General features: G+C 43.3%; 2 protein-coding genes across 5 annotated transcripts; both read left to right on the plus strand.

The window, feature by feature from the left end:
* Positions 1–1,013: 1,013 nt before the first annotated feature.
* Positions 1,014–7,522, plus strand: LOC139376640 (hexosaminidase d). 3 transcript variants are annotated; one of them, XM_071119449.1, is made up of 15 exons: positions 1,014–1,286; positions 1,558–1,659; positions 1,744–1,859; positions 2,012–2,099; positions 2,298–2,462; positions 2,646–2,829; positions 2,958–3,029; positions 3,130–3,328; positions 3,506–3,588; positions 3,683–3,761; positions 3,854–3,964; positions 4,145–4,234; positions 4,400–4,562; positions 5,754–7,021; positions 7,062–7,522. In XM_071119449.1, the coding sequence occupies exons 2-14, from the start codon at positions 1,570–1,572 to the stop codon at positions 5,943–5,945; spliced, it is 1,632 nt and encodes a 543-aa protein (XP_070975550.1). In that variant the 5' UTR covers positions 1,014–1,286; positions 1,558–1,569; the 3' UTR covers positions 5,946–7,021; positions 7,062–7,522. The 3 variants fall into 3 exon arrangements, with proteins under 3 accessions (XP_070975550.1, XP_070975553.1, XP_070975552.1); XM_071119452.1 differs by lacking the exon at positions 7,062–7,522 and having other exon boundaries at positions 4,400–4,663; positions 5,754–5,997; XM_071119451.1 differs by lacking the exon at positions 7,062–7,522 and having other exon boundaries at positions 4,400–4,597; positions 5,754–5,997.
* A 1,003-nt stretch (positions 7,523–8,525) lies between these two features.
* LOC139376641 (nuclear prelamin A recognition factor-like) lies at positions 8,526–21,333 on the plus strand. Of its 2 annotated transcripts, none has more exons than XM_071119453.1 (11): positions 8,526–8,860; positions 10,340–10,411; positions 10,608–10,817; positions 11,333–11,465; positions 11,631–11,765; positions 12,271–12,389; positions 12,551–12,680; positions 16,901–16,973; positions 18,771–18,908; positions 19,089–19,246; positions 19,591–21,333. In XM_071119453.1, exons 2-11 carry the CDS (start codon positions 10,355–10,357, stop codon positions 19,848–19,850), a joined length of 1,413 nt encoding a protein of 470 aa, XP_070975554.1. In that variant the 5' UTR covers positions 8,526–8,860; positions 10,340–10,354; the 3' UTR covers positions 19,851–21,333. The 2 variants fall into 2 exon arrangements, with proteins under 2 accessions (XP_070975554.1, XP_070975555.1); XM_071119454.1 differs by having other exon boundaries at positions 8,682–8,860; positions 10,328–10,411; positions 19,591–20,074.
* The last annotated feature ends 416 nt before the right edge of the window (positions 21,334–21,749 follow it).

A 21,749-nucleotide genomic window follows, 5' to 3' on the forward strand; every position in this document is an offset into this window, starting at 1 on the left:
TCTTCTTGAGTATGACTCTATCAGCTTGGCACACCTGTATTTGGGGGAGTTTCTCCCATTCTTCTCTGCAGATCCTCTCAAGCTCTGTCAGGTAGGATGGGGAGCGTTGTGCACCTCTATTTTTAGGTCTCTCCAGAGATGTTTGATCGGGTTCAAGTCCTGGCTCTGGCTGGGCCACTCAAGGACATTCAGAGACTTGTCCCGAAGCCACTCCTGCATTGTCTTGGCTGTGTGCTTAAGGTTGTTGTCCTGTTGGAAGGTGAACCTTCGCCCCAGTCAGAGGACCTGAGTGCTCTGGAGCAGGTTTTCATCAAGGATCTCTCTGTACTTTTCTCCATTCATCTTTCCCTCGATCCTGACTAGTCTCCCTGCCGCTGACAAATGTCCTTACAGCATGATGCTGCCACCACCATGCTTCACCGTAGGGATGGTGCCAGGTTTCCTCCAGACGTAATGCTTGGCATTCAGGCCAAAGAGTTCAATCTTGGTTTCATTAGACCAGAGAATCTTGTTTCTCATGGTCTGAGAGTCTTTAGGTGCCTTTTGGCAAACTCCAAGCGGGCTGTAATGTGTATTTTACTGAGGAGTGGCTTCCGTCTGGCCACTCTACCATAAAGGCCTGATTGGTGGAATGCTGCAGAGATAGTTGTCCTTCTGGTATGTTCTCCCATCTCCACAGTGGAACTCTAGAGCTCAGTCAGATATTGAGCTGCAGATACCCAGACTTGGAAGATGGTAGCATGCTGAAATGGCACTTCCTGATCTTCAAGTGCGCTACTAAGTATTCTGATAGGAGACGCAATCGTATGGGGTGACGTCATCGTTCATATTTTCTACAGTCTATGGCAGATAAGCTTGTGAACAACAGGTGCCTGGTTTGTACTTGCAAAACAGGTCTACCAGTAAATAAAAATGTACAGGCTACCGACAAAAATGAGAAAGTCTGGAAAGAATCTGTATTATTTTTGACCAAGTCCACCTCTTCGGCACCTCCATCAATAAAATCAGTCGTTACTGCCGCGCACAGAGTAGTTTACGGAGTTTCCTTTTTTACCCGGGTAGAGTTGGTGGCGGTAATGCAAGATAAATATTGGATGCCAACCGCCGTTAAACTTAATCGAAGAAGAAAACTTCCCTACGATGGATATGGCGCATGAGCACTTGGTCAAAAACAATAACGATTCTTTCCTGACAAGGCATATTTTCGGTTGCTTGTACATTTGTATTTAGATACAGGGCGGGACTGCAGTAAATAAAGATAGTTGCTCAGCGAAACGCCATATTTTGTGAGTAACAAACGTATTTTGAGAATTGCTTTCAGAGCTGTCTAATGGAAACAAACATGGTAGCTTTCTGGGCTAGAAAGGCGACTCGTCAAATTCACCGTCTTCTCTGACCAGACCTGACCTGGTTCAGCCTAAATGCAAATTGTATGAATGTAAAGGCAACGTTTGTATAGTAGGCTACTCCTTTCATGATCAAAAGTCGAGCATTGTATTGTAATGGTAATTTATGCATGATCATTGTACACATAGTAATTTACTTGCTGCTCTCCAGATTTCAGCTACAATGGATGCTTTACCAGCATGGCCCAAGGGGAAGAAGCTGGTTCACCTGGATCTGAAAGGAGCACCTCCTAGAATTGATTACCTGCACAAGGTAATAGCACTGCTCACCTATCTCTTCCTTATTTGTGTGTTGAATGCAAGAGGTCTGTCTGACATGACCGTTCCCTCTCTCCAGCTGATTGGTCTTTTTTCTGGTCTGGGTGCTGACGGTATATTGGTGGAGTATGAAGACATGTTCCCCTATGAAGGCGAGCTGAAGGTGCTGCAATCCACTCAGCATTCACCATACAGGTTGGGCTATACACATCCACCATACAGGTTGGCCTAAAGCCAATCACTGATATCAACTCTTATCCTCGAACATCACTATCTTGGCCTCGCTAGAAAGTGAGAAAAAAAAAGGTTCTTCCTGACAGGTAATGATTCTCCTCTCTCTGCTGCAGTCGTGAGGAGGTCCTGTCCATTCAGGAAGTGGCCAAGTCCCAAGGGTTAGAGGTCATTCCTCTCGTGCAGACGTTTGGACACATGGAGGTGAGAGAGGGGGAACACATATCTGCCTCCCACCTGTTCATATCATACCTCACTTAATAATCAGAGAGATTGAGGCCAGTTTATGTTGTTGCATGTGGTTGTATTGTCTTAGTATCTTTGGTATTCTTTTCTTTCTTTACCTCCTTTATCACTCACTCTCTCACAGAACTTCTCACCCCCCACCCCCCTCTCTCTCAGTTTGTGTTGAAGCACAAGTCGTTGTGGGGGCTGAGGGAGGTGGGCCACTGCCTGGGCACTCTGAACCCCCACAGAGAGGAGGGTGTGAGGCTGGTAGAGGAGATGCTTCGCCAGGTGGTGGAGCTCCACCCAGGCAGCACCAGCCTGCACATTGGAGCTGACGAGGTGAGGCCTGGTATTTTGATCCTTTTGCAATTAAAAAAAAAGTGCAGACGAAGGGGAGGAGATGAGGAAAGGAAGCCATATTGAGATGCATACAAGATTGAAATAACTTTCTAATGATGAACGATGCATGACACCACTTTAATTGAAAGCCTTTCCCCCCCACCATATGTCATGCGTCCTCAGGTGTACCTGCTAGGTGAGGGAGAGGAGTCTAGACGCTGGCTGAGCACACCTGGCCGTACAGTACAGCAGCTGTTCCTCAGTCATGTGACCAGGGTAGCAAAGGGCGTCAGGGAGGCGTGGCCAAACCTCAACATGATCATGTGGGACGACATGTTGAGAGGGATGGACCACGACACACTGAAAGGTCAGGGTACAGGCTCTTAAAGTGATAATTCTGCAAAGTTACACAATCATTTCAATGTTTTAGCCTGAAAGTAGTCTATGGGACAGTTTGCAATCCACTAACATTTGCTTTTTATACCTGTTTGCCAGGCAGTGGTTTAGTAGGATTGGTCCAGTTGATGCTGTGGGACTACAACCCCACCCTAGATGTGAAAAACACGGGTAAGAACTAGTGGTTTTACTAGAACAGTTTCACTATGCACATAGACAAACACGATTTGTGCTTAATGTCAATGTTTCCCATCTCCTTTCCCCTCTCCAGTATATCTATTGGAGAGGTACAGTGGTGCAGGGCTGTCAGAACTGTGGGCAGCCAGTTCCTTCAAAGGCTCTACTAATGTCCACACCTGTGTGACCAGCACACAGAGACATGTGGACAACCATCTACAGTGGCTACAGGTGGCAGCAGCCCTGCCTGAAGGCATACACATGCTGGGCATCGCCCTCACTGGCTGGCAGAGGTGAAACGGAGAGAATTCACTTGTTTTCATCTAAATGATTGTGTCATAGGGCAAAATCAGACTTGTCTAAATCATACAATGCGTCAGACTTTTGCGTAAATCATGGGATGTTTGTGCCGAAATGTATGATGTTATGATTTAGCCATAATCTATTTAATAATCTTATTTCAACAATAGATATGACCACCTGTCTGTGCTGTGTGAGTTGCTGCCCCTAGCTCTGCCCTCCCTGGCCTCCAGTCTACAGACACTCACACATGGTCAATACTTTTCTCCATATACACTTTGATGTGATCCTTGAGGTATTGTAATGGCACCTGACCCGTGTTGATGGTGGTTCTGTGTGTGCTACAGGCCAGTTCAGCCCGGAGGCTCAGAGCAGGGTGACAAAGACTTTGGGCATCTCTTCTGTAGAGGTAGAAACCATGGAAAGGTGAGACCCTTCATAACAGAAAATTCTCCTCTGTTATAAGGGGATTGCGTTTTTAATCCTAAAAGTGTCTGTCTCTCTGTGCCCTGCCCTAGCTCCACTACAGGTGACTCTGTGCTGTTTCCAGGGAGGAGGTTGGCAGAGCTGGTTGTGGAACTAACAGCAATACTGCAGTCAGAAGAACTCCGCCATTTTGAAGACAACATGTGAGTGAAGCCAGCAGCCACCTGGGCTGGAACTAAAGCCTGCACACCCTGTAGCACTCTAGGAAGAGGCTTTGTGACCACTGCAATAAAGGCACACTTAATGATTTCTTGATTACTCCTATAAAATCCTTGAATTAAAGAGCTCTCTAACCTTGACACATATTGCTCTGTGGTTCTCAGGTTTGTGAGAGGCTGGTTCACTCCTTACCACAGACAGAGAAAGATAGTCAGCCCACTTATTGCTCAGCAGTTACAGAGTCAAGCCATGACGTAAGCATCTGAATGTTTGTATTCCACCACTGTTTATATGCTAGGAAAGGTTTTTCACTCCCTCATATAGTTTTTTTTTTTTTAAATGAACCCGAACAACCCTCCCCCTAAACAAAAAGAAATGTGCTCACCCGTGTTTCTTTCAACCACCCTCCTCTCCCCCAGATTGTTGGCTCTTGTGGAGCAGAGAGTGGCGATGGTGAAGAAGGAGATGGTGCGTCTGTACCCAGCCTCCACAGCTCTGGAGTGGGTAGAGCAGCATGTCAGCCCCGTGGTGGCTCCCCTCCAGAGGGTCCTGGAGGACACCAGAGCCAGCCTACTAGAGATGGTACCCCAGAACGTCTCAGCTTCTATGGTTGGGCAGTAAGGTTTAGCCTGGGTCCAGAAAGCGATCTATCCGTGCAGACTTCATACAGTGAGGTCCAAGAGGTAGTGAGAAAATTATGAAAATGATTTTCAAAAAGCAACTTTTATTTAATTTTGTTTGTTAACAAAAAAAGCAACAATAAATGTATAAAAGTTTTTTTTTTTTTTTTTTTTTTTTTTTTTACTTAAAAAAAACCAAAAGACTAGGCAAACCAGTACCTGAAGTCATCCAGCAACACACACTAACTGGACACAAAATATCTCATGCATTCTTTCTTTCAAGCAACAGAAGGCATCTACACTCACCTTCCTCTTGCCAACAGATGCAGTAACTTAGTTAATACAGTCCAGATACAATGTAATACAGTTTATTTGTCAAACATACATATTGTTATTAACACATTTGTCTATGGACAGGAATGTTACCTGAGACTGGTCTTTCGTTTTGTGTATATAAGGCCAGACGAAATCTGTAGTTTACCCAATGAATAATAAATCAATCAAATGTATTTATTACACCCTTTTTTTTACATCAGCAGATGTCAAGTTTTATACAGAAACCCAGCCCAAAACCCCAAACAGCAGGCAATGCAGATGTAGAAGCTGTTAGATCAAGTTCATTCTAGAGGTTTTGCCTCCCCAGATTCTGTCTGACCCTAGTGATAGGACCCATCAATGCTGAAAGACATGCAAGTATTTACTTTAACATAAAAACAGGCAAACATTCTTAACTGATCCCTGGAAATCCATGCTTGATTATAGTTTACAGTCACATGCATTCAGATGGATGGATGGTTGCAGTGAGTAGAGACAATCCTACTAGACCAAGATTATCACTTGGGAGGTCTCAAACACACTGTGTTCCCTAAACTGTGGGAATGTTTTGAATGAGTATTTCACACATACTGATTACATTTAAATAGAAAGGCACTGTAATTATAGGGTTGAGTCTAATAGAGTAATGATTGTTTTTGAAGATCAGGCAACACAAACTATGAATTTGTTTAAATATTCTGTGGAAAACTCTACCATTGAAGCGTATTTAAGGCAATTTATAGTATCAAGGATACTACAAAATGCTGTAAAATATATTTGGGTGCATTTCAAGTCTGCTGTGGCTTCCCCTCATCTCTTCCTCTTCTACTGCACTTAGTCCCCCTCTTCTCCGGAGTCGGTGCTGGGGTTCAGTTCATCTTCCTCCCTGACTGCCTCTTCCTCCTGCTCCCAGCGACACTGGAGCTCCTCCAGACCCAGGAAACGCTTGAGCAACGAAGCCACTGCCTCCACATCACTGACAGAGAGGGGGAAAGAACAGGATCAAACAACTAGTTGTGATCAAAAATAGACAGCAGGAATATTTTGACAATCAAAACACTAAATACATTTGTCTAATTTGACTTCTGTTCCATGCCATTCTTGAACTGTTATACTAAATATTCTACAATGTTTTCAGATCCTGGGAAACCTGTGTTCTGATCCTTTAACACACATCTTCCATGTTAGGTCTATTATAAGACCCTATCTCACCTGCGTCCCCCCATGGTGGCGCTCTGTGTGAGGGGGTAGGAGAAACCTGTGGCCAGTCGCAGCACCAGCAGGTAGCCCTTCCCTAGGTAGCGCACCTTCTCTTCCTGAACACATACGTCACGCAGGTGCCTCATGTCCATCACCACTGAAAGACCGAGACCGGAGGAGAGGAAGGGTATGAGGCAGGTGACGGAAGGGCGACAACAGGAGAGGGAGGGTATGTGAGGGAGATGGAAGGGAGCAATAGAAGGATGGAGACAGGGAGAGACCCCGTTGGAAGACCCCTGCGCTAACTGGATTCCAATCGTAAAACTCATCCCATCTGATCTACCCTTATTGGTAAAGGAGGTTCCATGTGAAAGTACTGTACAGGACACATTAGGTGATGTTTCTCACCTTTCTCCTGGCCTCTCCTACACATGGTGAGAATCAGGGCATACAGACTGAAGGTCTTCAGCTCTATCACTTTCTTGGTTTTATCAAACACTGCCTCCTCCCACTCCTCCATGTTCTGCATGGCCACGAACAGACAGCCCGTCACGTAGAAAAGCTTCCACAGGATACTGTCTGGAAAGACCAGAAAATGGGGATGAGAGACAGGCAGACATTTTTTCCCCATTCTGTCTTAATTATGTAATTGATGACGGGACAGGCTGGCACTGGTGATGCCTGTAAATCAGGTTGTACCGGAGCTGTAGTATGCAGCAGTCAGGCCAATGGACGCAATACCTGAAATCAGAAAAAGGACCAAATGCTGGGGCAATTTATTTTCTGACATTGCATTCAAAGAAATAAACTCAGTAAATATACACACACACATCATGATCCTACCTATGAGCAGCGACCAGGAGCGGATGCCAGGCGACCTCTTCAGGTGTAACATGTTGGTGGTGTGCTCCTCTACCTGCATATACCCCATCTTACAGACCGACAGGCAGACATGAACAAATTGTATACAATATGGATAGGCAAAAGCTACATAATATAAAGAACCATTGCTTACACTTGTAATTCTGTGCTTACTTCAAGGAAAGAGGGAGGATGTATGTCAGAAGTAGAACATGGCCATGTTGGTTCAATATTGAAGTTATGAATAATGATCACAGATGAATGGAAACCAGGATGTTTAAACAGGGAAATTGTCAGTGTTGAGGAAATGGGGAAGCAGATCTGAAATACAAAATGCTATGTTTGACTTCTGACAGATATCCCCCTTCTCTCTAAGAGCAGGGTTGCCAGGTCAAGCAAAATTTCCAGACCAATGGCAACTCAAAAAGTGCCCAAAAGGCCTGAAAACAAGCTCCTTTTTTTCACAGCAAGAGGAGTTGCCATTTATATTGTAAACCCCTTTTCCATAATGTTACCGAGACAATTAAAGATGATCGTAGTAACTTGTAACTACGTTGGAAGCTAAATTCAGTTTTCCTCATAATAATTATTGCAAGCTGTGCCTTAGACCGCTGCGCCACTCGGGAGGCCAACAGTTCATCTACTCCAGCAGCTCTCCAGACAACGTCTACATTAGAGGAAAACTGTAACATTGAAGGGAATGGAATAAGTTATTCTGCAATGTATGTCACGACGTGCGCGCGTGTCAATAGCTGTAGTGCTCTCTCAACTCACACACACACACCCCTCCGGTCCCCCCAACCACTCACTCACAGTGACAACCTGCCTCACAGTCAGCAGCAGGTCCCTGTGAAATATATATTTTAAGATATATGTATAATTCTATTCGTTATGAAGGTATTCAATTACAAAAAAAGAAAACAATGAAAACGTTCATGAAAGGCATCAGATAGAAGTAAATTAATCCACGAATATAATTTTACATAGATCTTCAATGACCGCGTTTTCATGAATTTGATTATATAATTTTGAATGCCATTCAAAAACAGTGGGCATGATCCAGGAAGTAGGTGGGACATTCATAGTGTTGCCGATCACTCATTCATCATCTCGCCTATAAATGAAATAATTTATCCCCATATGCCTATTCATTTCTCTCCTACCTTACACTTTCAACTGGAATCCTAAAATGATACACGCTGAATAATGTGTCAAATCGGCTTGATGATAGTGACAGTTACATGTCTAAAATTTTAGAGAAGTCCCAATTAATTTAATTTCACAGTAACAACGCACAGTGGGAATGTGTTGATTTCTTCCGGGTTACGTCTATGCTGATTAGATGATGACATGAGCTACAGTTTATCCACCCCCTCATGATAATATTTCTAACAACTTGTCTCGGATATTTTAATAACACAAACCCATAGAAGAAGAAGAAAAAACGCATCTCAATCATATTTGATTTGAAGTGTCTTACAGTACTAGAATATAGTCATTGATTTACACCAAAAGTGTGGCGCGTGACGCACCCAAAGGGAACCGGGTTTTACGCATGCGCCCTTGATTGACCGGGGCTCAATGGATTCACTCATGTTCTTTTATAGTTCAATGTTCACGAATTCTGATGTCAAGCCGTCTGGAAAACCGGTCTGGAACCCCCGACTCATTTCTACATCAGACGGTCTTGTGACAGAAACCGTCGCGGAGTCGCATATTGTCCATTATAGCCTTTCAGTGGTATCGTAATCGCTTCAGATATTGCTGAGTAAATATCGCTACATATTACCCTGGCTCAAACTCCCCCTTTCTCCTTTACGAAACAGCTTGAAAGGTGTCTGAAGTCATTTGTATAAAGTCAGACTAGTAGAAAACGTCCAACCGGTGAGTGAGTGCGTGCGTGCGTGCGTGCAGTGATGTAATAAATACGGGAAAATCGGATGTCATTGAGTTCAATAATTGCCAAGAACGTGAAAGACACACAAAACATAACAAGATAATTCGTTATAATAATGGACTTTAGATAATCTTTTCTTATTATTTAGTATTTTAAGACTCAATTAAAACAAATTATATCAAAAACACGTTAAAGCAGGGGGTTGATTTATTTAATTTTTTTATTTAATATGGTTTTGTGGATATAACGTTGACCAAAATCATGACGTTAGTTCTACATTTGAAAGAGTTCAAAGTATCAATAAAGTGACCAGTTTTACTCGGTATGTACTCCTCCATATCTCTCCGAAATCTAATAGTGTACGAACATCTGTAAAACAAATGTGTCAGTGTTTCCGGTTCATCATTGGCGAATGCACACTTCTCATCAATTTCTGTTAACATTGACACCATTGTTTTGGAGGGGTATACATTGTGCACAAATATTTCGGTGCACCTCTCATCTTATTAGAAATACCACATTTGGAAGGGACAAAGCCAAGACTTTCGATATTGAATGTTTGTTTTTCCACACAGTTGGTCAATTAATTGTTCATCTCCTTACATGTGGATTCACGCACAAGAAGAGAGCGAGCTGGATAAACAAACCGAGATACACCCTCAGCCTTTGTCAATAGAACCATTCTTAACTAATACATTTAATGGCTGATGATGGAGCCTGGTATAGGCGTCATAGGTTATCTGAGCTATGCCAGACATTGCACATTTGTTGCCAAGCAAGGAATGTTTTTCTCCCCCCAATTACTGTTTAGAGATTTAAAGCATAATCATAGATAATTAACTCTTACCAGGATATAAATAGCTAAATAAATTGCTGTTTATATTGGGTCCTGATAATAGGCCTATATGTTCTAACAGAGGCTTCAGCCTTTATTTAGCATTTATTATATCAATTATGATGATGAATGATGTATAATAATAATTTATGATTATTTTTGTCTTTATTTACTGTATACTATGTAAGCCCATTTTGAATACAGTAGTCTTCTCGGAGGACACACAGATGGTTTGGGTCCATTCTTTGGCTCTCCGTCAACATAATAGTTATCATGGCATAGCCTATACAAATAAAGCTTTATTGCCTGCCTATTGAAACACTTGGTGCAATTATGTATGCTTTGTTGTGATATGGAAGCTGTTTTGTCTGCAGTTTACCATCTTTATTATATGTTGCTGTTGAGATAAGAAGAATGATCCTGATTGGTTAGGACAGGGCTAATGATGTAGAAGTTGGGTGGAGTTGAGTCACACACCCACACACAAATACTAGCATTTTAGTTTGGATCGTAGAGTAGTTGGCACCCCAGTTGTCCAAGGAAAATGTGTAGAAGTGTTGTGAAGATTCCAGGTCTATTCCAGAGTTGGATGGCTTACTGATCCTGTGTTTGTGTGAAATCCAACCCACAGCCATTTCACAGAAAAATGTCAGAAGAGAACATCAGAAGACGCAAGGAGAAGTGTGAGAATTGTACTAAACAGGTAAGCCCATGGAATGTTTGTGGTTTCACTGTGCAGTGTACAAGTGTCTCTGCAACTGAAATTGTCCATCCAGTCGTATCTGACCAAGTTGCTTGAGGTCATTACTTTTTGCACGTTACAGTCAAACATCATATATTGTGTCCAATTCTAACATTGATTAATTTATAGATTTTTTTGGTTGATTGGTAATTTCCAGTGCAACAAGAAGCCGAGTGATGAAGACCGTAGCTCCCTTCCGGAGGAAGATGTAGCCAACGGAGAGGTCCCTGCCTCTTCCCATCTCCTCAAGCAGCAGGTGTTGCTGAGTGCCTGTCTGTCCTGTGAGGGCTGTGTGTCCGAGGAGGAGAGCCTAAAGATCTCCCAACAGAACCTGGAGGAGGTGGCCCGCGTCCTGGGTCTCAACAAGGTACTACTGGACCACTGACCAGGCTACCTTGGTCGTATTCAATAGGCACCAAATGGAAGAAAACGGACTGAAACGGGGAGGGACTATTTGAACTTATCTAATAAAAACTGATGTTTTCCCTTTTTCGTTTCAAAAGGTTTTTGCTGAGGTGGCCACTAATGAGTACAAACCTGGACACCTCGCATGATTAGCCTCCCTAAGCACTTGTGGAGATCTGAGAGGCTTTATGATGTCAAGGCTTCAATAGTAGCTAAAGAGACAAGGGTATATACTGTCTGAGAGGAAAGGGGAACAATTGTGTTATCTTTGCTGTACTTAGTTTCCAGATGACCTCATGCCAGATTTGTTTTAATGTGGGTTGTTATTGCTGGTCTCTTTGCCTGGCATGCAGACTGATTGTTTTATTTCACTTCACTGAAATGTATGGGGCATTCAGTGTTGATGCCAGGTAAATGGTCTCTCTCTTCTCGGCCAATGTTTGACAAGTCCCTCTCTCCCTCTTTTTGTCATTGCAGAAGTGTGATGTGTCCAAACACCAGGTCCTGGTGGTGTCAGTCTGTCCCCAGTCTCTGCCTTTCTTCGCTGTCAAGTACGGTCTGGACATTCCCGAGGCCACACGCAAGCTCTGTGGCTTCCTCAAAAGCCTGGGTAAGTGAGCATGTACAGTATCTATGTCTCTGTGTTGACTGGGAATTCCAGACAAGCCCTGTAGTTTCCTCAAAGATATGAGAGAGAGAGAGGTACATTCATTGGCATCTACCATAACAGATTAATCATTATCTTCCCTTCTCTCTTCTCTCTCTCTGTCTGTAGGAGTGCAGTATGTCTTTGATACCACTCTAGCAGCAGGCTTCAGTATTCTGGAGAGCCAGAGAGACTTTGTCCAGAGGTACAGCAGGAGGCACCATGATAGCCAGGCCCTACCCATGTTCACCTCCTCCTGTCCAGGTAATATTTACACAATCTCCTTGTTCCTCCCCCTCTTTCCCTCTGCGCGCACACACCACAACCTGAGTATAAAATATTAAGCAGCTCTGTTGTGTTTCAGTTTAACATTTGTGTGTGCTGTTTGAGGGATGTGTGGCATTATTAAGGTACGGGTATTAAGGGTTGGACCTAGCTCCTATTTGAAAGTAGAGATAGCCGGGCTGGGAGAGAGAGATACAGACACAGCCTCACACCACTCCCTTCCCTGGAGATAGGCCTTTCAGGAGGGGAGTCGCCCTCCCTCTCCTGCTCTCTCATTCAAATCAAATAGTTTTTGTTACATGCACCGAATACAACGGGTGTAGACCTTACCGTGAAATGCTTACTTACGCTCTCTCGTGTACTCGTTCTCTTTTTTTCAGTTTCAGTCTTGCTCGCTCTACACCTTTCTCTGACCCCATCCCTTTAGATAATAAAACCATAAGCTTAGGACTCAAGTCAATTTCATTATTCTATTTCTGTTCAGGGTGGATCCGGTACGCTGAGCGTGTTCTGGGCAGTCTGGTCACTCCTCACATCTGTACGGCCAGGTCTCCTCAACAGATCATGGGCTGTCTGGTCAAAGACTATTTCACCAAACAACAGGTCAGGGCTATTTGTGTGTCGTAACAACCCATCGGCATACAATTAAATTAAACTCATGAGAACATGTGAATAGTGATTGATTGCCACACTATTCATGTGTTTTAACCATGTTACTCATCTCACACAGCAGGTGAATAGTGGTGTCTGCTTTGTGTTTGTAGAAGCTGAGCCCAGACAAGCTTTACCATATTATGGTGGCTCCATGCTTTGATAAGAAACTGGAGGCAGTGCGAGAGGAGTTCTACAACAGTCTCCTGGAGAGCAGAGACGTGGACTGTGTCCTCACATCCGGTACTATGCTCTCATTACCTCTACCTCTACACCCTTGGACTTTTTCCACATTTTCTGGGATTAAAATGGATTTGTCTTTTTTTGTGTGTCAACAGTCTACACAAAATACTCTGTCAAAGTGGAAGAATAATTACAACTTTTTTTGTAAAAATAATTATGACAAATAAAACGCTAATGTTCATTCGGAAAGTATTCAGACCCCTTGACTTTTTCCACATTTTATTACGTTACAGCCTTATTCCAAAATTGATAAAATAACACAAAATACCCCAAAATGACAATATGAAAACAGTTTTTTGTTTTATGTTTGCAAATTTAGCAAAAACTAAAAACATAAATACATTATTTACATAAGTATTCAGACCCTTTTCTATGAGACTCGAAAATGAGCTGAGGTACATCCTCTTTCCATTTATCATCCTTGATTTGTTTCTAAAACTTGATTGGAGTCCACCTGTGATGAATTCAATTGATGGACATGATTTGGAAAGGCACACACCTGTCTAATAAGGTCCCACATTTGACAGTGCTGCAAGCCATGATATCAAAGGAATTGCCTGTAGAGCTCAGAGACAGGATTGTGTCGAGGCTCATATCTGGGGAGGGGTACCAAAACATTTCTGCAGCATTGAAGGTCCCCAAGAACACAATAGCCTCCATCATTCTTAAATGGAAAAAGTTTGGAACCACCAAGACTCTTCCTAGAGCTGGCCACCTGGCCAAACTGAGCAATCGGGGAGAAGGGCCTTGGTCAGGGAGGTGACCAAAAACCCAATGGTCACTCTGACAGCGCTCCAGAGTTCCTCTGTGGAGATGGGAGAACCTTCCAGAAAGACAACCATCTCTGCAGCATTCCACCAATCAGGCCTTTATGGTAGAGTGGCCAGAAGCCACTTCTCAGTAAAAGGCACATGACAGCCCGCTTGGAGTTTGCCAAAAGGCACCTAAAGACTCTCAGACCATGAGAAATGAGATTCTCTGGTCTGATGAAACCAAGATTGAACTCTTTGTCTTGAATGCCAAGCGGAAACCTGGAGGAAACCTGGCACCATCCCTATGGTGAAGCATGGTGGTGGCAGCATCATGCTGTGGGGATATTTTTCAGCGACAGGGACTGGGAGACTAGTCCGGATCGAGGGAAAGATGAATGGAGCAAAGTACAGAGAGATCCTTGATGAAAACCTGCTGCAGAGTGCTCAGGACCTCAGACTGGGGTGAAGGTTCACCTTCCAACAGGACAACGGAGTGGCTTCGGGACAAGTCTCTATGTCTTTGAGTGGCCCAGCCAGAGCCCGGACTTGAACCTGATCGAACATCTCTGGAGAGACCTGAAAATGGATGTGCAGGGACGCTCCCCATCCAAACTGACAGAGCTTGAGAGGATCTGTAGAGAAGAATGGGAGAAACTCCCCAAATACAGATGTACTGAGTAAAGGGTCTGAATCATATTTTTGTTGACAAGCAGACCCATAACATGATGCAGCCACAACCATGCTTAAAAATATGAGGAGTGCTACTCGGTGACGTGTTGTGTGGATTTGCCCCAGACATAACGTTTCGTATTCAGGACATAAAGTTAACAAATTCTTTGCCACATTTTTTGAAGTTTTACTTTAGTGCCTTATTGCAAACAGGATGCATGTTTTGGAATATATTTTATTCTGTACAGGCTTTCTTCTTTTCATCCTGTTTTTTTCCCCATCACAGCCATTAAACTGGCCTCGTGGCCCCATTGGCCTCACGGTGAAGTCCCTGAGCGGTTTCCTTGCTCTCCGGCAACCGAGTTAGGAAATACACAGTCACTACAATGTATCTTTGTAGTGACTGTTTATTAATACACCATCCAAAGTGTAATTAATAACTTCACCATTCAATGTCTGCTTTTTTGTATTTTTACCCATCTACCAATAGGTGCCTTTCTTTGCGACCCATTGGAAAAACCTCCCTGTTCTTTGTGGTTGAATGTTTCAAGTTCAATGCTCGACTGAGTGACCTTACAAATAATGTGGGGTACAGAGATGAGGTCGTCATTCAACAATGGTGTTCACCACTATTATTATTATTACTACTATTATTATTGCACACGAGTCCATGCAACATATTATGTGACTTTTTAAGTACGCTTTTACTCCTGAACTTATTTAGGCTTGCCATAACAAAGGGCTTACTCATTGACTCAAGACATTTCAGCTTTTCATGTGTAATTAACGTGTAATCCCCCCCTCCCCCAAAAAAACAAACAAACAACGTCATTCCACTTTGACATTATGAGGTTTGTGTGTAGGCCAGTGACGCAAAATCTCAATTTTAATACATTTTAAATTCAGGTTGTAACACAACAAAATGTGGAAAAAGTCAAATGTTTTGAATACTTTCTGAAGGCACTGTATAAATAAAATGTTATTTGTCACGTGCCGAATACCTTACCGTGAAATGCTTACTTACAAGCCCTTAACCAAAAATGCAGTTTTAAGAAAATACCTACAACTTGTTGAAGAGATAAGAATAACAAATTATTAAAGAGCAGCCGTAAATAACAATAGCGGCGTTATATACAGGGGGTACCGGTACAGAGTCAATGTGCGGGGGCACCGGTGTCGAGGTAATATGTACATGTAGGTAGAGTTATTAAAGTGACTATGCATAGATAATAACAGAGAGTAGCAAGCAGCAGTGTAGAAGAGTGGGTGGGGGCAATGCAAATAGTCTGGGTTGCTATTTGATGTTCAGGAGTCTTTTGGCTTGGGGGTAGAAGCTGTTTCGAAGCCTCTTGGTCCTAGACTTGACACTCTGGTACCGCTTGCCGTGCGGTAGCAGAGAGAACAGTCTATGACTAGGGTGGCTGGAGACTTTGACAATTTTTAGGGCCTTCCTCTGACACTGCCTGGTATAGAGGTCCTGGATGGCAGGAAGTTTGGCCCCGGTGATGTACTGGGCCATACACGCCCTGTGGTCAGAGGCCAAGCAATTGCCATACCAGGCAGTGATGCAACCCGTCAAGATGCTCTCGATGGTGCAGCTGTAAAACCTTTTGAGGATCTGAGGACCCATGCCAAATCTTTTCAGTCTTCTAAGGGGATATAGATTTTGTTGTACCCTCTTCACGACTGTCTTGGTGTGCTTGGACTATGTTAGTTTGTTGGTGATGTGAACGCCAAGGATCTTGAAGCTCTCAACCTGCTCCACTGCAGCCCTGTCAATGAGAATGGGGGCATGCTTGGTACTCCTTTTCCTGTAGTCCACAATCATCTCCTTTGTCTTGATCAGGTTGAGGAAGAGGTTGTTGTCCTTGCACCACACGGTCAGGTCTTTGACCTCCTCCCTATAGGCTCTCTCATCGTTGTCGGTGATCAGGCCTACCACTGTTGTCATCAGCAAACTTAATGGTGGTGTTTGAGATATGCCTGGCCGTGCAGTCATGAGTGAACAGGGAGTACAGGAGGGGACTGAGCACGCACCCCTGAGGGGCCCCCGTGTTGAGGATCAGCATGGAGGATGTGTTGCCCTTACCACCTGGGGGGCGGGCCGTCAGGAAGTCCAGGATCCAGTTACAGAGGGAGGTGTTTAGTCCCAGGTTCCTTAGCTTAGTGATGAGCTTTGAGAGCACTATGGTGTTGAACGCTGAGCTGTAGTCGATGAATAGCATTCTCACGTAGGTGTTCCTTTTTTCCAGGTTTGAAAGGGCAGTGTGGAGTACAATAGAGATTGCATCATCTGTTGGTGCGGTATGCGAATTGGAGTGGGTATAGGGTTTCTGGGATAATGGTGTTGATGTGAGCCATGACCAGCCTTTCAATGCATTTCATGGCTACAGTGGTGAGTGCTATGGGTCGGTAGTCATTTAGGCAGGTTACCTTAGTCCCTGTGCCCAAGAACACTATGGTGGTCTGCTTGAAACATGTTACTATTACAGACTCAGACAGGGAGAGGTATGTCTATCTGCTTTACCCCTTTCTCTCTCTCTCTCTCTTTTCATCAACTATTTTCTTCCTTTCAGCATTTCCAGCCTCCTCCTCTCACACAAGATGCCTCGATGCCAGCTATTCTTTCAATTCCCTGTCTCCTATACCTAGACCCATTTCATTACCCCTTCTCTATCCCCAGAAATTGAGAAACATCAGACAGTGAGGGATGTCATTCGTGTTTATACTGTAAACCTGTAGGTTTTATAATTTGTCCATTGTTTAATGTAAGACTGTAAATCTGTGTGTGTGTTCCAGGGGAGGTGTTCCACATGATGGAGCAGAGGAAGGTGTCACTAGCAGACCTAGACTCCGTCCCTCTAGACCACGTGTGAGTGTTTCACTTTTCACTGGCCTCTTATCAGGAAGTTTGTGTCATTGCTCAATGTGGGGTTCATTGCTCAGTGAAGCGGTGGTGTGTGTGTGTCCTTCCTCCTAATCAATTAAATCAAATCAAGCTTTATTTACACAGCACATTTCAGACATATGGAATGCAACGCAATGTGCTTTATAAGAATCAACAAATAAAATAATAAATGAATAAAAGCTGAAATGTTTTACTACACAACAAACATTAAACAAAAGAAAGACACAAACTGAACAACTAAAAAGCACCCTAAGGAAAAGCAAAGCTAAAAAGATGTGTTTTAAGATCTCTTTTAAATATGTCCACAGTTTCAGCCCCCCTCAGGCTATTCCAGAGGCTGGGGGCATAATAACTAAAGGCTGCCTCTCCATGCCTCTTTGTCCCAGGCTTTGTGATAGTTAAAAGGCCAGTGCCAGAGGAACTGAGAGACCTACAGGGTACATAACTTAAAAGCATGTCTGACATGTATTGAGGTGCACAATCGTGGATTGATTTAAAAACCAATAGAAGAATCTTAAAATGAATTCTAAAAATCACAGGCAGCCAGTGCAGAGACCTTAAAACCGGTGTAATGTGTGCTCTCTGTCTGGTCAGTACCCGTGCTGCAGAATTCTGTATGTTTTCAGAGGACCAATGGCTTTCTTGGGTAGACCAAACAGGAGAGCATTACAGTAGTCACGCCTGCTTGCAATAAAAGCATTGATGAGTCTCTCTGTATCAGCCTGAAAGAGAAATTGCTGCACCATGGCACTGTGGTAAAAGCTATTTTGGTCACATTCCTAATGTGGGATTCAAAATTTAGTTCAGAATCTAAAATAACACCTAGGTTTTTTACCTGGTAGAGTGCGGGCTCCCGAGTGGTGCAGAGGTCTAAGGCACGGCATTTCGGTGCAAGAGGCGTCACTACAGTCCCTGATTCGATTCCAGGCTGTATTACGTCCGGCCGTGATTGGGAGTCCCATAGGCCTGGGTTTGGCCGGGGTAGGCCGTCGTTGTAAATAACAATTTGTTCTTAACTGACTTGCTTAGTGAATTAAAAAATAATTATCTCTCTGTGCTTTGGCTCCAACAATAATTACCTCTGTCTTGATTTAGCTGGAGGAAGTATTTAAATCACTAATGCAGTCTAATCGTTTATCCACGGAGCTAAATTCCTCTGGTGACACAGAAATGTAAAGCTGTGTGTTGTGTGCGAAGCAGTGAAAATCCATGCTTTCTGATAATGCTGCCAAGGGGTAACTTATATAAACTGAACAGTACCGGACTCGAAATCTAACCTTGGTACGCCACATGTGATATGTATTCTCTCTGAGTTATGTTCACCAAGGGTGACAAGCTCTCAACCGGTTAAATAGGTCCTACACCAATTTAGACCTGGACCGGAGAGGCCAACTCACCTCTCCAGTCTGTCCAGAAGGACATCATGGTCAACAGTGTCTAATGCAGTACTTAAATCTAAGAGTACAAGGACCAAGATAAAAATACTGTTGGCACTTAACTCTTTTAGCTATTTGAAAACCAATTTCTCCAGAATCTTGCTCAAGAATGGAAGTTTGGAGATGAAAATTGCTAACAACTGAATAATCTAGATTTTGTTTCTTTGTTATAGCACTTCTGTTTTGTTATTTTATGATATGAAGTACGTTTTTACTTGTATTGAAAGCCCTAAACAAATAGTTTATTATTATTATGTGTGTGTCTGTGAGTCTATTTCTGTGTGTTCGGTTCAGTGTGTCACGTTCTTCTTCGTCTCCATGTTAGCCTGGGTGAGGCGGGGGATCCAGCCTTGGTGAGACACCAGGGCAGAGGATCGGAGGGCTTCCTGGAACACATCTTCAAATATGCTGCTTCTGAACTGTTTAGTCTGGATGTAGAGGAGATCACATACAAGACTCTCAGGTAAGTTGTGAGAGGGATGACTGGGACAGAGAGAGAAGTTGAAGACCTTGAACTGAGAAAGATGGAGAGGGAAGGATGAGAGCAGAGAGGGGTAGGAAAGGGGGTAGAGGAAGCAAGCTGTAAAAGAGGACGTGAGTTTAAATATCCCTCTCATTCTGTCTCCCCCCTCCCTCCCTCTAGGAACCGTGACTTTCAGGAGGTGTGTCTGGAGCGGGATGGGGAGGTGCTGCTACAGTTTGCATCCGTCTACGGCTTCAGGAACATCCAGACCCTGGTCCACCGCATGAGGAAAGGACACGTCCCCTACCAATTGGTGGAAGTGCTCTCCTGCCCCGGAGGTAACCCATTGGCCCAGCCACCTGTCAGTCACATCTACTTCCTAGTTCTGATTTGGTTTTGGGTAAATGCGACGAGGCAATTGTGAAAACCTGTGTTAGAAATTCTTGCACAAATCATTTTTTTTTTACAATTGAGTAACCCCAGACTAGGCTGCCATTGAACTTAAATCCACCGTTGCAAGTGTAAAAAATGTAACTGAGGAAGCTGAATTCATGTAGAAACTTCAGTAGTAATTTAGTGTGATCTTTATTGTCCCAATGAATGTTGACCCTTCATTCTCCCATCTTCTCTCTCTCTCCTCTCTGCCTCCCCCTCTTCTATTCTCTTCCCTCTCTCTCCCCAGGTTGTGTGAGTGGTCGTGGGCAGGCGCAGGGAGAGACAGGAGGCCGGGTGGACAAAGCCTTGGTTCAGCAGATGGAGGAGGCCTACAGCAGTCTACCAGTCAGGCTGCCTGACACCAACCCTGGCCTACACTTTCTCTACCAGGACTGGCTGGAGGGACAGGACTCCACGCACGCCAACACACTCCTACACACACAGTACACACAGCAGAGCCCCAGCCAGACACTGACACACACAAAGCCCCCGCACATACAGTGGTGAGAGAGACACACACACCTCTCGTACACACACGCGCACACACACAGAAAACTCCAACACACCTCAACATCCAAAAGCCCAATATGAGGGGTAATCAGGACACTGACCCTTTCTTTTCTAAGGACCATTATAATGCTTCCCATAGGTACCATTGTATAGGTGGGGACGGCCAGAGGACCAGGATGTTGCTTTTGTGGTCTTTTGCACCCCGCCTAAAGAATAATCTATGGAAAAGACTGGACCAGTATATCCCAGAAAGACTTAATTCTGGACTTCAATATGCCACAAGGTGGTGCTGTTGTTCCATCTGTTTCACTGCTCTAGACTGCTGTGGAGGCTGGTCCACTGTGCTCTCACACCATGGAGGGGGAAACAAAGATATGGGAAAAGGACGCTAGTGCCAAATATGTGGGCTAGATTCCAGCGCGAATCAATTATGTGACGGACCACAACATTTAATCCAGAGGGACACATTTGCAGGATGGACAACATTTCATCTGCCAGCCAAAGGAGCAGTAACCCTGGGAGGAATAGTATTCGATCCAAGGGGATGAAGCTGAAAAACTCACACAAATGTGTCCTGTTAACATGTACTGAATGTTAAGCCTGTAAGAAGATCTAGCTAGATGCCTTAGTAGTATTGCATTTCAGAGGGGTAAAAATACCCAAAATGTTCAACATAAAACCAGGTGTACTTGTTTCAACTGTGAAATGTACATGTTTTGTCTCCTGTGATTCCAAAATGATCAATCAATTGATTGAAAATGCTAGATCTTCTCACTAATAATGCTGATAGTGCTGTTGTGACTGCCATTTGCATTGCGTGTGTTCATCCATCTAATAATCACTGCAATCAATTTGGTAAATGGCTGTGGGATAGGGATGGAGAAATATAACCACTCTCAAATTCATAGACAAAGCTATTGAGACTTTTTCATTTATTTGTATTTTGTTTAGCCTTTATTAATACAGTTTTTTTCCCATTGAGATAACATCTCTTTTTCTTGAGGGACCTGGAGAGAGACTGACCATTTATGATTTAAAAATGATAGTTTTAACCATAACAAATCAAATGTTATTAGCCAAACGCTTGGTAAACAACAGGTGTAGACAAACAGTGAAATGCTTACTTACGTGTCCTTTTCCAACAATGCAAAGTTAAAGATATAAAACGTAGAATTAGTGACACGAGGAATGAATACACAGTGAATAACACTTTTTTTTTTTCATATTCACATTGTTTACAAACAAATGAATAAAACAAGCTCATATTTAGGGTTCTGATGGGGTACAACAGTTGATCTAAGCATGAGGCATTTCTAAGTTATATTTTTCAATAGTTATTGGGTACACATCAATCCATTTACAAGTCCAAAAGTGAATGTACCAATCACAGATTGGCCCTTTTAAGGTTTTTGTTTTATTTGACCATATAGTGTCTGTGTCATATTGATTGATGAGCATTAAAACAATTCTAACCTGGAAATCAGTCTGATTTGAATCCATTCTGAAATGGGACTGAGAATATATCCCTTAGCCCCTCTCTCTCTCTCTCTCTAGAATGCTATAGACTCTAGATCCTAGAATTTTGAAAATGTGTGGAAAACCCAACAAATCATCCACCTCTGTTCTGACAAAAATAAAGTGATGCAAAGGTTGCATTTTAGGAGTGCAGGCTAGGGCTCTTTCACCTCTGTAAACTATAGTTGCACGTTTTAATGTCACAAGTACAGTTGAATGCCTTTCTTGCAAACTCAAAACCCAACAATGCAATAATGAATAATGTATTACTAGGAGAAAAAAAACATGAGAAATAAGAAAAATGAAACACACTAAGTAAGCATATAATATACAGGAAATATTTTAAAAATCAGATCCAATACAATATTTGCATGTACAGGG

Source organism: Oncorhynchus clarkii, chromosome 20 (genome assembly GCF_045791955.1).
Source record: "Oncorhynchus clarkii lewisi isolate Uvic-CL-2024 chromosome 20, UVic_Ocla_1.0, whole genome shotgun sequence".
In the NCBI taxonomy this organism is placed as follows: Eukaryota; Metazoa; Chordata; class Actinopteri; order Salmoniformes; family Salmonidae; genus Oncorhynchus; species Oncorhynchus clarkii.

Excerpts from the sequence above, each read along its gene's own strand:
- LOC139376640 (XM_071119449.1), top strand. The coding sequence starts at position 1,570 with ATGGATGCTTTACCAGCATGGCCCAAGGGGAAGAAGCTGGTTCACCTG. Across the intron at positions 3,762-3,853 it reads GAGGTAGAAACCATGGAAAG|CTCCACTACAGGTGACTCTG; the intron begins GTGAGACCCTTC and ends GCCCTGCCCTAG. Across the intron at positions 3,965-4,144 it reads CGCCATTTTGAAGACAACAT|GTTTGTGAGAGGCTGGTTCA; the intron begins GTGAGTGAAGCC and ends TGTGGTTCTCAG.
- LOC139376641 (XM_071119453.1), top strand. The coding sequence starts at position 10,355 with ATGTCAGAAGAGAACATCAGAAGACGCAAGGAGAAGTGTGAGAATTGT. Across the intron at positions 11,766-12,270 it reads GTTCACCTCCTCCTGTCCAG|GGTGGATCCGGTACGCTGAG; the intron begins GTAATATTTACA and ends ATTTCTGTTCAG. Across the intron at positions 12,681-16,900 it reads GGACTGTGTCCTCACATCCG|GGGAGGTGTTCCACATGATG; the intron begins GTACTATGCTCT and ends TGTGTGTTCCAG.